The 16,197-nt window shown below is 35.3% G+C and overlaps 1 protein-coding gene across 1 annotated transcript; it reads right to left on the bottom strand.

The window, feature by feature from the left end:
• Positions 1–2,676: 2,676 nt before the first annotated feature.
• On the bottom strand, positions 2,677–7,311 carry LOC123558334 (integrase/recombinase xerD homolog). The gene is made up of 2 exons (XM_045350214.2): positions 7,152–7,311; positions 2,677–3,692 (listed from the first exon to the last, which is right to left on the bottom strand). Exons 1-2 carry the CDS (start codon positions 7,309–7,311, stop codon positions 2,677–2,679), a joined length of 1,176 nt encoding a protein of 391 aa, XP_045206149.2.
• Positions 7,312–16,197: the final 8,886 nt, after the last annotated feature.

Here is a 16,197-nt window from a genome sequence, read left to right as displayed (position 1 = left end):
GTGTCAGTGCTCATCATGTAAATAGTGTACAAAGTGTATTATGTTTTATGTAATGTATTTTTCTTATTTGTTAAAGTACTGTCTTTGTTATCTGTTGTTTGACTTTTCTGTTTTACAATTTTCTGTCTTTTGTATAATGACTAATATTTATGTTGCCTCAGTGTTTCATGTAAATAGTATACAAAATGTACTTATAAAATGTATAATTATGTTTTATGTAATGTATTTTTCTTATTGAACTATTAAACTGTATGAAAGAATTGTGAGAATGAAAAGTGAGAAAGAATGAGTGAAAGAAAAAATGAATGAAGAGAAAAACATTTAGTTTTAGCATTACTTGTATTTATTTATAAAAAATGTACATTTATGAACAAAGTAGTATACTTATAAATCTGAAGTTTCAAACATTCAATTAGTAAATGAAGTTATTTATATCTAATTACTAACATGATTAGTAATTTCATCTAAATAATTTTTTAGATAATTGCAAACGTGTGTGAAACATCATTGTTAATAATACCAACGTGAATAAACCAACACCCATAGACCATATACTTTGTCACCTACTAATATTATCTAGAACTTGTAGAAGTCCATCAATATAGCTTTTATCAATGACTTACATGCACAGTCATTAAGAAGTTAAACTGCAGAAAAATATGCCCCTAGCCACAAAAAAATCTAGGGGTCAAGGTGTCACTCAAAATAGGGGTCAGAGTGTCACTAAGGGGTCAATGTGTCATCTTTGGTGAAAAATTTTAAGGGGTCAAGATGTCAATGGGTCAAACCGTCTAACATTCTTTAATCTTAGATATGACCAATGTTCAATCAAAGACATATACAATGTAACCAAAGTAACCAAAGGGATATAGTGGTTACAAATGTATGCCTTTGTGCAGAGGTGCACTTTTTGGGCCGTATATGTTTAATCTTAATAACTTTTCAAACTTTGAATGCAAAAACATATTTACTCTCTCTCTCTCTCTCTCTCTCTGTTATCGAAAGTAAATTAATTATTATCTTATCTGCTATAACAAAACCAACAAAAGACAGAAATAGGAATAAGACTTATTATTTGGCAGTACGTATTTATACAGTGCAATTTCAGCCAATCCGTTCGATTATTTATCTTCATGGTCCATGGTACTGTGCTATTGGCATCGTCAAGTGGTCCTTTGGCACTGGAACGATATATTAACTGATAAGAATCCGTGAACACAATGTTATTGCAAGGTTCTTGTGATATATTGCTTGAAATCGCCACATCTCCATTGACTGTATAGAAATGACAATTATCTATAAAACAAACATTCAATTTCTTGAACTGCTACAGCATTCTGAATACGACATTCTGTAATAAAATATATTTATCAGGATGGTTGGGTGGGAGGTGTGTATATGACAACAAAACAATGATGCGTTTACTGCCAAATATTAGTCTCGAGTGAAGAAAACCCGCGAAACGTCTATATAAATGCCTGAGATATGCACGAATTTCACGTGTTTACCCGCGAAGGTTATAACACACTTAAGGTGGTTAACACCCACTAACATCGCTATATCCGAAACGATAATAATTTCATTTACTCTCCTCTCTCTCTGTTATCGAGAGTGAATTAATTATTATCTTATCTGCTATAACAAAAACAACAAAAGACAGAAATAGGAATAAGACTTATTATTTGGCAGTACGTATCGAGCAAACAAAGAGGGTGAATAAATGGAATTAAAACATTACATTTATCCGAAATTAAATACTTTCCATTAAATAAATAAATGAGAATAACTGCAGAGTAATTAAATCTTTGTGAAAGCAAACAGTTATTGTATCGAAATAGGAAAATAAAATACTACCGTGATACATAATACCAAAACCTTTTCCATGTATATAGACAACCAAACAACTCCAAGGTCTCTATCACACATCTAATTATTCGTCTGTGCAAAACTGACTCTACATCTGATCCCTCATTTTTTCCTGAAATTCTACAGTTTTCGGCAGAAACTATTATCCCCAAGTTGTACAAAATCAATTACTGATTAAATTACAATTCAACATTTCAAAATAATATACGAATTAAGTTTGAGCCGGAAACTGTATGAAACATAACACAAAGTTATGCATAAAACACCAGACTAGGGTAATCATCTCTGTCCAGCTAGAACAATATAAACACATCCATTTAGAACAATTATTTCCACCGGACCTGGGCAATTATGTACACCCAACACGGACAATTATTTCCGCCCAACTAGGGCAATCATATCCGCCCAACTAAGGCAATCATATCCACCAAACTAGGGCAGTCATATCCGCCCAACTAGGGCAATCATATCCGCCCAACTAGGGCAATCATATCCGCCCTACTAGGGCAATCATACCCGCCCAACTGGGGCAGTCATCTCCGCCCAACTAGGGCAATCATCTTCGTACAACCTGGACATTCGTCTTCACAAACGAGGGCAGTCATCTCCAGCCAAACTATGCTATATCTGAAAGAAACTTACGGAATATACACTGAAAGACATAAGATTAAACAAGGGCATTTATTTAAATTATCAAGAAAATCTCACACATATGTAAAGTATCATATGTTTAGAAAAACTACTATAATGTCCGTATATAAAAGAACATAGTGTTTCATAATTCTAAATTCAATGACACTGATAAATGTTTCACAATTCTAAATTCAATGACACTGATAAACGTTTCTTAATCGAGTCTTTAACATAACCGTCTTTTGCTGAAACATTCTTCCAGCGTCCATGTCTCTTCCACAGTCTATCAGTAGTATTCAAATTTGCACTCACAGTAGCTGCTCCGGAACGGAATGAATGTAAACCATATCTACTAGCATCTATTCCGATTGCGGTTAACATATCTTTAAAAATTTCTCTGGTTCTAGTATAAGAAAGTGGTTTGTTCAAAGGTGTTCTGAGTCCACAATCGCGGCAATGTTTACCAGCTTGCATAGGCCTAAAGATATGTTCAGTGGAATGTTCAGGAATCCTAGCAGAATGCAGGTATCTCTCTAAAAGAGATACCGGGCAAGAAAAGTTCCCTGTTTTAGCTATAACAACATGCTGTCCATCTCTGTAAACGTCAGTTTTTGATTTTTCAATATATAATGAACAATAAGAATCAAACAATTCTATGTCAGATCGTTTAAGATTGAACGCCTCACTTATCCTTAAAAATCCAGCTGAACTCAAAACACATAAAGTAACAATTCTTAAATTTCCCAAAGAACAATTCTCAGAAGCAAATTTGAGTACTAACTGTTTCAATATTTCCGGTGAAATAGGCTCTTTTTTCTCAATTGGCCGCGATACTTTCCTTAAACAGCCTTCTAAACAGAGTTTTAACCATTTATCTTTACAAGGACTTTCCAAACAAGCTAGTTCATGCATGTTATTAACAGAATAAAAGGCTAAATTTAGCTTCGATTTCCCACAAGGCTTATCTTCGAGTTGTATTAAAGATACTAGATATAATGCTAGAGTTACTGGTGATGCAGGCAAGTAGGAAAACCCAAACTGAGAACACCACTTCGAATATTTATAATTACGTAAGGTTGACTGTTCTTTACTAGACGTCACAGCGTCTTTCACTTCTGAGAAAAGGTCCTGGTTACTAGGCAATATATCACACATTTCTTCAACTTCTAGCCAACGATGACTCTTAAACATGCCTGTAAATTTTTATCATAAAATTATTCTTAAGCAAACACGAATTATTTATGGTATCAATAATATAAACAAATTCATTTGAAAAGGACTTGCAAATAATAGCTCATAATGTCAAAATCAGTTTAAAATAAGTATCTCTCATTTTGAATGTATTTGCTTAAGTGTTCAAATATTGTACAATGAAACGAATCGTTAAATAAGATTATCTCCCTTTTGATAAAACTAAGTATCTCTATCAACTATTTTAACTCATTAGTCCCCTCGAACGAAGTGTTTTTGACATTTCAACATGAAAGTTCAACATATATATTATATATGAGAATAAGAACTAGTTTGAAATATTAAAATGCATTATGAGGCTTGAAGCGACGTAAAAAGTACAACAATTCAGTTTTAACAGTTGCATTGCTAATTTACATTCTTTTCTTACAACAATAACCTTACTTGTAAATTTTTCAGATCCAAAAATGGATTCTTTATTTCTGCCCTGAACATAGATACCAGTATGATCATTGAATAGAAGTATGTCTGTAATAAAAGGTTTGAGCCTCGAGCACTCCCCAAGAATCATTGGAAAAAAGCGACTTGAGTACCAATACGGAGCAACCAATGTACCCCTACCTTTAGAGGAAAATAAATGATTAAGAGCTCTAGGTATCAAATAAACAGGCGGTACGATCCAGTTGCTTTCAAAATTTCCAGTTTACTGAAAAAGCGTCTACTGTCTCCGAAGAAGGAGTTGAAATACAACGAATTGAAACGGGGCAGTTTAGTGTTCTAATCATTTGCGAACCTGTCCACTGTATGCGGACCAAACATGCAATCTATGAAGTGGAAAAAAAAATCCTAGATACACCATAATCATCATAATCTATCATTCTACTATACATGTCTGCCTCTGTATTTTGATTTCTCCTTATCCACTCAATGTGTAAAGAAATACTATTTTGTGCACAAATTGTAAAAATGTCTAGTGCGAACTGTTGCAGTTCGGGTATTTGACTGCCTTTTTCGATAATATTTACACAATTTTTGCTGTCTGTATACCAAATGACCTGTTTTCCCTTCAGTTTACAAAGGAAACTATTTAAGGAATAATGTATTGCCAGTAACTCCCTATATGTAAAACTTTGCTTTACTTCAAATTCGTTCCACGCCCTATGTGCTACGTATTTATCACATTCAATCATACAAGCAGCCCCCGCAATGTTGGAGGCATCCGAATATACTAACACTGAAGGTAAAAAGTCCGGAAACAACTTTTTACAAAATGGCAAAGACATCTGTTTTTCCCAAAAATAAATAGTTTGAACACACTCAGAGATATTCAAATAAGCATCCCAAGAAATCCTACTTTCAATGAATCTGTAAAAACATTTTGTTTGTAACAAACAAACATTTCCCAAGACCGGCATCATAGAAATGATTTTCCCAGAAAGTTTTGCCAAATCCCTAGCGCTTACCCATGGAAAAGATCTTTTGATGGTGTAAATATAGGACAAAGTATTCTGTTTTCGTCGTTCGGGAATTTTAAGGACTCCATGTTCAAGATCCCATATGTAACCCAGCCATTCTATAACTTGCACTGGGACAAACACTGATTTTTCCAAGTTAATTAAAAACCCAGCACTGATTAACGTAGTCCGGACTAAATTAGCATCTGATAACGCAAGTTCAAAGGATCTGTTAACCCCCCAACCATCATCTAAAAACAATACAATGTTCAAACCTTCTTTTCTCTAGAATTTAATCAAAGGTCTCAGTAATTTTGTAAAACTAAAAGGTGCAGACGACAAACCAAATGGGAGGACAGAAAAAAACGTAATAGCGCCTTCTACCGCCAATAATCCAAGAAAATCGTAAATAAAAATGATGGAGAGGCTTAACTGAGATATGATGGTAGCCGCTTGACAGGTCAAATTTGTACATGTAACCTTGAGGAATTAATAATTCTTTTGCAACCTTGAAGTCTTCGAATTTAACATGATCTTTTTTGACATACGTATTTAAAACGCTTAAATCGAGGATCAGTCGTTTCTTTCCCGATGCATTATTTGTAGCTACAGACAACGGATTTACATTATGAGGTAAAAAAGGCACCTCGTAAACACATTGTTTTTGTAACAGATCTTTGATAGCACTCTACAAAATCTTTATTATCTAACGCAGATTTGGTATTTTTCAAATTAAACGAAGGCGGCTGAGACGAAAAAGGAATTGTATCATAGCTCGGTGTTTTTTCTTAACAAATTTGGTGCAGGTAAATCGTATACACTGAGCGCAGGGTGCGGTAACTAAAAGTGTGCAGGTATTAAATACCCGCACGCTAGTTACCGCACTGTTGGATAGGAAAGTATGCCAGCGTGTATGGGCGTGTCTCTCACAGCGACAGCGACGTGTATTTAATTGATTTTCTGTGCTCGCATTGGTTTATTTTACCTGAGCTTTACACATTTACAAAGCAAGGATTTTGAGTACTCACTGAACTACTGTATTTGGCAATGTGGAACGCCTATTGAACTACCATATATGGATGGCTATGATACAAAACAGAAAGAACATTAAAACCCTCGGGTAAACAACTTATACTCGGGGGCTACGCCCCCTCGTACAAATCGTTTACCCTCGAGTTTCAATGCTCTTTCTATTACTAACATAACCATTTCTTATACAAGATAAAATGTCGTCATTAGGTTCAAGAACAGTCTCCCAAAAAGGCAACGCCTGTTTTAATCTGCCTTTCACGGAAAAGTCTGAAACTAATATGGAACTTTCTCTATATTCACAAAATAGTTCTTGATGCTGTAAATGACCGTACATAGAAACTGTATTATCAAAAATCCAATACTTATCATATTCAGTATAGCCTTCAATATCACTGGCTGGAACCCTTGGTAGCATCCGGTTTTTCACATTCGGGCACTCTGGCGGCGGTTGCGGATCCCATGGCTCCTGAACGGAAACCGGTGTTGACCTGACCACATCCTGAGGCAATGTGTCCCAACTGCCCGCACCGGAAGCAGACGACAGAAGCAGGCAACTGATGTTGATAGGACGCTCCTCCTGTCACGGCAAATCTTGAACCTGTTCCTTTAAGGAAGCTAGGAAAATTAGACTGAAAACCAGTGTTTGTATTAAAAGTAGTGGAAGAAGAACTCTTAGCTTTATCAATACGAGCTTTGGCTCTGTCTTCTGCTTTACGAATACGTTAACTTTGTCATCTTCCGAATCGCTAGCAACGTCCAATTTCTCATACTCGTGAATAGTGGACCAACCGGAAAAAGGATTGTCTGCAATTCTGATAAGTTTGTTTCTCTGTTTCATCAAATCTTTAGCGTCTTTAAACATTTCTCAGTGTAATAGCTTTATCTATGCTCAAGCAGGTCGTCAATATCACAATTGAATTGATATTGTTTCTTATTTGATAAACCTTTTAACGAAATAGAAGAATCTTTTCTGACATTTTTTTCTAGTAGCCTCCGCAGTCCACTCTGAATCAGTCTGAACAGTTTTCTTCAAATCGTTGAATTTACTGTTGAAAAAATCCTTTAGTTCTTCGACAATCTCTGATCGTTGAATTTGTTCGTCCCTCCGTTGAGAAGAAGTATCGTCTTCATTCATTGTGTATATGACAACAAAACAATGATGCGTTTACTGCCAAATATTAGTCTCGAGTGAAGAAAACCGCGAAACGTCTATATAAATGCCTGAGATATGCACGAATTTCACGTGTTTACCCGCGAAGGTTATAAAACACTTAAGGTGATTAACACCCACTAACATTGCTATACAGTGCTTTATGGTATAGCGGATAGCTAACTGATTTTTCTTGCATTCTAATTCAAAGAAACAAAATTTAGTAGTTTTTTTCTGTATATCAGACAGAAAACAACTATTCTTTTCAAAACATTCAGCATTTAATAGAAATTCATGTGATTTTTCTCTCCATGTTATTGTTTACGTACGTGCGTGGTGGTTTAGGGTGTACAGGATAGCTTTGGTCATTTTTTCCATTATTAGTTTAAAATCCACATCTAAACAAACTTCCCAATATGTTTTTACTATAAATCAGAATAATAATGTATTCTCTTTTCAAAAACATTCAGCTTTTTAAATTTCTATCAAATACTTTTCATTCATTGATGTTTTTTTACATACACACTCATTTAGTCAGTAAAGGATAGCCTCGAGTTTTATTTGATAACATATGAAAAATAACACAACAAACAATCATTTAAAATGTATGCCAGAATATCTGTAAGCATGCCAGCAAAAGAATGATATGAAACAATAATTCAAGTCTAAATGCAAATTAGCAATGTTAGTGGGTGTTAATCACCTTAAGTGTTTTATAACCTTAAATATTTCATTCAATGTGACTCCAAAATCTCACTCCAAAATTAGACAAGATCTCACTCCAGACTCCACTCTCTATTTTATCGTATGCGTCTCTCACGGTATTATAAGAAACACATTTTCTCATAAAAATGAAAATTTATGTGTGTTTTTTTTCTGTCAGTAAAATAATTTGGTTGATTGTGGTAGTTAAAGGTAGATTGCGGTAAAATTGGCTACCTTGGTCAAGGACAAATTTATAGAGAAAAATATTAATATAACTGGTGATTATATTTAATAATATTCTGAAAACTAAATATATATATATTATTCCAACAGTATTATCACATATTTAGTTAATGTACAACCGTAGGAGTTGGAAATATCAATCGGGTTAAGAAAATCATATAATTTCGCGACATAGTTTTATCCTAGAGTCATTAGTAATTTAGTTTTGACGCCCTTAAGCAGTCTAACATGTATTTCATTAGTAATATAGATAAATTAAACAAATAAATAGTGTTGTTATAAACTATGGCATGTCTCCCTTTATTCTATTCCTGTTTTGTGAATTTTGTGGGCAAAAAAGTGTCAATATTTGTATTATTGCTGACTGACCATCGAGGCATCCATATTTTTAAGGTTCATGAGAAATGACGCCTTTTGATTGGCTGGCTCTCTTAACCAAAACTTCACGTTTCTGGAGCCTATATGGCCAAAATCATATTTGGCTGGTATGCTGCTTTCTCCTTGATTCGAGCCTCTTAGATCGTTTAGGGTTGTGCATATTTTTGTAAACCTGTTCAATTAAATAATTTTTGTTTTTAGTTACAAAAATATTTGCATTTAACAATGGGAAATAAGAATTACACTTTTATCATCTTTTATATGTATTTTTTTGCACAAGACTGAAGGAGGTCAAACTCCGCATCATTTTAAAAATTTCTCATCGATTCGAGCCCTTTGTTTGGAAGGTCATTAAGTGTTAATGTTTGCATATTTTATTTCCATAACGCAAATTTCTATCAAGATTGACTTCTTGTTCACTCGTTACAACAGTCGAAATATGCTCAGGATGCTTTTAATTTGAAATTTGGGCTCACAATATTACCCACTATGTAATTACCTTTACAAGTAAGCAATTTTTGATGCAAAATATTAAAACAGGTATTTACTCATTTTTTCAGTGGTTTCATGACTAACATTTTCCAAGGCATTTTAAAATGTGAATGACACAAGTTTCTAATGGAAGAACATGCTACATGAGCATGAATTTTACTGGAACACAAGGGCTCGAATCAATGAGAAAGCTCGAATCGACGAGAAACAGGCATATAATTCTATGTGAATGCAGTCGAGACCTGGAACTTAAAAGGACAATAAACAAATTAATATTAATCTTTTTAAGTGACTTTTTTTACTATTTCTTTGTAAAATGTGATCTTTTTTATTCACTTTACATATTGTTAATAGCAGTCATTCATTATCAAAACAGTGAGGACACAAAAATATATAACCCTTTCTAACAGCTCTAACTGTGGAACTTTCAGTGAAAACCTATTAGAAACATGACCTTCTTGATTTACAACAAAATTTGACAAAGAGCAGCGAAACCATATTCAAATAAATTAATTTAATGTTTTCAAATGATACAAGGTGTATAGCCTACAGTAGAGTGAAAAATCTAAAATTTATCCAAAATTTCAGTCAAAGAACTGTCTTGTGACTTTGAAAAATAGCTGAGGGAAAGAGAAAACCAAGATCTGAATTCCTGACCAGTTGCTCCTGTAAGAATTAGGTTTTTAAAGGATTGGAGATTTTTGCATTATTAAAAAGACATAAAAATACACCAAAGTATGAAAAAAATAATATAATCTTATTGTAAATCTGTTGAATGCATTAATGTTTTATTTGAGCAAGGTAACATATTGCCTGTTTTGCAAACGTATGTAATTTGGCATCATAAAAGGTCACTTATACCTATTTGACAGCAAAATAAATAATGGCGTCAAAACTCATGAGCGTCAAAACAGATGATCAAAGGATATAATAATTTTATGAAATTTTGGTCGGACTTTTCGATAGGCGTACATAGTAAAAAATGACAGTAGGACCCACTCATAACTTTTTTTGACCTCTGAGGTGAGAAATAGTTTGGAAAAATATCTTGTTAATTTTGTACTTTTATTCTTTACTGGTACTGATGATAAATCCGGACAGATGAGAGGAATAAGGTCAGTAATTAGGTCGAAAATGTGCTTCAGTGGTGTAGTCGAAAGAAGTCCGTAATAAATAGATCCTAATTTTCCCATTTTCTGCGCAAATTTGTGTAGAACGAGTGCTTTAATTACACTTTTTCGCTTCTAGAATACATTCTGCATGAAATGAGACGGTTTTCTTGTTCATACAACGCACATGGCAAGTTTTGCAGATCGAAACCGGAAGTAGGTGTTTATTGCGCGAAGGAGAGCAAATATGCGCCATTTTTAGGGTAGCAGACCACAACTGACTGGCATTTCACTAAGAACTATTCAACCCCCTATTTTCTTTTAATTTTTTGTTAATTTGTGATAGAACTTCCATGAAAAATTGGTGTAGGAAAAAGTGATGTTCTCTAAAGATACCTAAAAACGACATGAAGTTGTTCTTTTTTATATGAAACAAAGAAGGATTTGAATTACTGACCTTTAACCTATGATAAAGTCGACTACCTTGGAAATATTCAATTGCAATCGGTTATCTATAAAATTGAACACACCATCTAATAGTTTCCACTTACAAACCAACTGATGTAAATAAAAACAAATTGGTAAATATTCTGTATAAATGAATGACTTACATTTATCTGTATAAAAATTATTTATCCAAAATTACTGGGGAGTAGAGTGTTTTTTGTGCATGCTCACTGTCGCCACATGAAGGCCTGACATTGGGTCACTTTTCATTATTTTATCAGGAATGACTGTTGCAGCTGTTTGAGGAAAGTTTTAATATAATACTACGAAGAAAATTTTGTAAATGACAAAGTGGTCAAATTTATCATCAGTCAACCTTCGTACAGTCACCATTTTACAAACCCCTTTCAGGGCCTCACTTCGTGTCAGTTTGCTAACTAAATATTAATTTGAATTTTGTAAAGTTTTCAGCAAAGTTAAGCTTTATTTTGATACCGACCACTGATTACAAATTGTAGAAATAAAAAAGGTACAGGTAAAAAACCTCATTTTCTGTTCGGGTTTATCATCAGTACCAGTAAATGATTTTGAATTCTACAATAAGAAACAAGTAGATCTTATAGTACTAGATTTTAGTAAGGCTTTCGACAAGGTTAGCCATGAGAAAGTCCTTCTAAAAATGCACGAATATGGAGTCAGAAGTAACACACTTAGATGGGTCAAAGGCTTCTTAGATAATAGGATCCAATCCGTAGTCCTAAATGGCACTACCTCTGATGCCATCCCAGTATCATCAGGTGTCCCGCAGGGGTCTGTACTTGGTCCCCTGTTCTTCCTAGCTTCTATAAATGTCCTCCCACAAAACGTCAGTTCCAAAGTCCGTCTGTTCGCTGATGACACGACAATATATCTAACATTGTCATCTGCAGACCAATCTGTCACTCTCCAGAATGACCTAAAACTTCTAGAAAAGTGGGAGTTGGAGTGGGATAAGGAGTTCAACCCCTCCAAGTGCCAAGTGATCCATGCCACTAGAAGGAAACATCCTATCCCTACCCAGTATTACCTACATGGCGTCCAACTTGAATTGGTCAGCTCAGCTAAATAACTAGGCGTGGATATCTCAAATGACCTGTCATGATGGGACAATCACATAAACAGGTCAACCAAAAAAGCTAACCAAACCCTAGGGTTCTTACGAATAAACGTTAAGGTCAAATCCCAACCCATTAAGACCATTGCTTACCAGACTCTAGTCCGACCCCAGCTCGAATATTCCTCCGAGGTATGGTCGCCCCACACCCAAACTCAAATTGACCAAATTGAAAGTGTCCAAAGGAGAGCCGCCTGTTGGATCAAGACTGACTACGGCCGTACTTCCAGTGTAACAGATATGCTACACTCCCTAAACCTTCGTCAACTGGATTTAAGGCGTATAGATTCTAGGTTATCACTCTTCTATAAGATTCATCATGATCTGGTTGCTATCCCAATCGTAAATTACCTTACCCCAATGACCCAGTGTGTCCGCTATGGCCATTTCCTAAGTTATAGGTTAATTACTGCAACCACTGACTATTACAAGTTTTCTTATTTTCCGAGAACAGTGTACCATTGGAACCAACTTCCCCCCAGTGTTGCCCACCTCCCTACCCTAGAGCAGTTCAGTGCTGCAGTTTGCAGCCTTGAACATGCCTCGCTCTAGTTATCCTGCAAACACAAGTTTTAACCTTTTTATGTCACCAAAGTTTAGTTATTTTTTAGTTTCTTCCACTCTAAATTTTTATCACTATATTCTTTCTCTTTTTGATTTTGACGCGCAAAACGAGTGTATATCAAAATCCCCTCCACTGAAAAATGACTGGGTGTTACAAAATCCCCTTCACACATTTGCAGGGGGTATCATAATCCCCTCTGTGATTAACATTATAGATATATAATTACCAGTGCTCCAAATTATATTATGTTTGGTAAAGGCATTGTATTTACGTGCTTTATGCAATAGACTTTTAAGTTGTATATAGTTGTATTTGAACTTGATGAAATAAGTAAAAATCACAGAGGGGATTATGATACCCCCTGCAAAAGTATGAAGGGGATTTTTAACACCCTGTCATTTTTCAGTGTAGGGGATTTTGATCAAGGGGATTTTGATTGTCTCCCGCGCAAAACGTCTACGTTCCCGCAAGGGGTTTGACGTCTACGGAAGATAGATAGAAAGATAGAACTCTAGATGATAATAATAATAACAATAAAAATGTGTAGGATCGGTATCAATTAGGAATATGGAAATCGTTTTGTACACAAAAATAAATTATGGTTTCACGAATACTGTATCATTAGGTATCAAGATGTTTCACATCCTAGACGTTTCTCCCCTAGACTTTTCACCTCCTGGTTGTTTCACCCCAAGTTGTTTCACCTCCTGATTATTTATATTAAGTAGGTGTTAAGTGATCTGTTGTTATACTTGATTGATCTTTGATTAATGGTAGATGTGTGTTGAGCAGTCTCAGATCAAAGACACATAAAAGCAGAACTTTAGCACATAATCAACATATTCAAACTCTAAAATAGTGTCAGAAAACAGATCTATCCCCAAAGTCTAACATTTAGTGGTTTCCATCCCATTTCCCTGCTATAGAATTTAAAAGAAAAAGCCAAAAATACCTTATTTCAGTGGATGTCAAAGATAAAATGGCAAGGTTTTGCTAATTGGGTTGGGGAGTGGCTTCTCAGGGAGGTGTGAATTCCTATGAAATAACTGTGAATTGAGTGTAGGACAAAATCCCCTGCGGACAAAACCCCCTTCGCTCATTTTTACATAGGCGGACAAAACCCCCTTCATGTTTTTTACAAGGAGGACAAAAACCCCTTCGCTTAATTTTACAAGGATGACAAAACCCCCTTCGCGTTTTTTACAGGAAGGACAAAACCCCCTTCATCCTAGAATCAAAAGGACAAATTATATAATAATAATTATATAACTAATCAAAGTATCTGAGAGTTATTTAACAAATTACTTAACAGTTTGGTGAGAAAAACATACAATTAACAAATTATCAGGTCAATTAATTAAGAGATATTCAACACTTTTTTCAACAAACTAAAATAATTGTATATGTATAGTCTGATTAATTTCAAAGTTATTATGGAACCAACTGAAATAATTGTATATTATAGAATAATTAAATCAATTATCAATATTATAAATATTAATTGTAATTATGTTCAAGACATCTCTTTTTGTTTGCCCTTTTGATTCCTTATAAAAAAAAGCAAAGGGGGTTGTCCTTGTAAAAAATGCGAAGGGGGTTTTGTCCTCCTTGTAAAAAATGCGAAGGGGGTTTTGTCCTCGTTGTAAAATTAAGCGAAGGGGTTTTTGTCCTCCTTGTAAAAAAACATGAAGGGGGTTTTGTCCGCCTATGCAAAAATGAGGGAAGGGGGTTTTGTCCGCAGGGGATTTTGTCCGGATCCCCTGTGAATTCTATGTCAATTCCATTTTTGAAACTCCTGTGAAATTAATGTGTCACTGATTGAAAACTGACACTTGATAAGCATTCTACATTCCAGACAAAGTGTAACTAAAGACAGACCGGGTCATTCTTAATTCATTAAGCATGTTAATGAATTAATAAGGAAACACTAGTATTTTTCATATATTTTATTATATTATACATTATTAAAATCTTTTCTATCAAAAATAAGCACATTTGAAATACTTTATATTTAACAGCACATATATATTTTAACAAGTATCACCACTTTCATTTATACACATATACAGTGAAGTTAATCCTAATGTAATCATCACTGACACATAAATAAGCACATTTGAAAAAAATACTTTTTATATTTAATATCACATATCCAGTCTTAATTTAATCATCACTGACATGTAGTTCTTTTTATGCCCCCGAAGGGAGGCATATTAGTTTTCAACAGTCCATCCGTTCGTTCGTTCATCACAATGTTAACTTTTTGTATGAAGGCACTTTACTCGCGAACCACTGCTCCCAGGACCTTCACACTTCACATGTTGATAGTACTTATTGAGTACACGACCCCTACTGACTTTAGGGTCACCAGGTCAAAGGTCAAGGTCACATGGGCCAATGTTAACTTTTTGCATGAAGGCACATTACACGCGAACAACTGCACCCAGGACCTTCAAACTTCACATGCTGATAGTACTTATTGAGTACATGTCCCCTACTGACTTTGGGGTCACCAGGTCAAAGGTCAAGGTCACAGGGACCAACGTTAACTTTTTGGATGAAGGCACTTTACTTGCGAACCACTGCACCCAGGACCTTCAAACTTCACATGCTGATAGTACTTATTGAGTACACGACACCTATTGACTTGGGGTCACCAGGTCAAGGTCAAAGGTCAAGGCGCTGCGGGGGCATTTGTCACCATTAGTGACAGCTCTTGCTAATGTTTACACTACATACTCCGCAGGACCGTACAGTCTGCTAATTCTTCTCCCTGAAGATTTGCTAACCATCTGGTAACCGGACGTCTAGAATGCAGGCTAGGCGTACGATTACTGGACGACTAGACACTTTCATGTTCTTCTGTACGAATTAAAAGGTATATGGCAACTAAATCAAATCAACATGTATCCTGATTGGGACATCTCGCCACACTTCTGTCTATAAAATTTCCATTCAAAGACAATTCCATTGAAAGGGCGCAAACTAATTGGTAAAGCAGCTAGAAGTATTTTTTCTGCCTTCCACAATTTAGAACGAAAGAAGGAGCTGATAAATTGTTAATTGCGACAATAGTTTATTGGTATCTGTTGGCCATGATTCATTTGGCGGTATAAGAGTAAGCATGCACGGAAAAAGCATGCGTACCAGGGACTTATTTATTGGCGTTTTAGATTAGATGTGTGCAATGCGCACTCATAAATTACATAATTATGCCCCCCTTCGAAGAAGGAGGGGTATATTGTTTTGCAGATGTCGGTCGGTCGGTCGGAATGTAGACCAATCCGTTTCCAGATGATAACTCAAGAACGCTATTGATTTTGAGGTCTGTATGTCAAAGGTCAAGGTCACAGTGATCCTGAATAGTAAAATGGTTTCCGGATGATAACTCAAGAACACTTGGGCCTAGGATCGTGAAAGTTGATAGGGAGGTTGATAATGACCAGCAGATGACCCCTATTGATTTTGAGGTCAGTATGTTAAAGGTTAAGGTCACAGTGACCCTGAACAGTAAAACGGTTTCCAGATGATAACTCAAGAACGCTTAGGCCTAGGGTCACGAAAATTGATAGGGAGGTTGGTCATGACCAGCAGATGACCCCTATTGATTTTGAGGTCAGTATGTTAAAGGTCAAGGTCACAGTGACCAGGAATAGTAAAATGGTTTCCAGGTAATTACTCAAGAATGTTTAGGCCTAGTGTCAGGAAAATTGATAGTTAGGTTGGCCATGACCAGCAGATGACCCTGTTGATTTTGAGGTCATTAGGTAAAAGGTCAA

Source organism: Mercenaria mercenaria, chromosome 5 (genome assembly GCF_021730395.1).
Source record: "Mercenaria mercenaria strain notata chromosome 5, MADL_Memer_1, whole genome shotgun sequence".
Lineage (NCBI taxonomy): Eukaryota > Metazoa > Mollusca > Bivalvia > Venerida > Veneridae > Mercenaria > Mercenaria mercenaria.
This window is presented reverse-complemented; position numbering and strand designations above follow the sequence as displayed.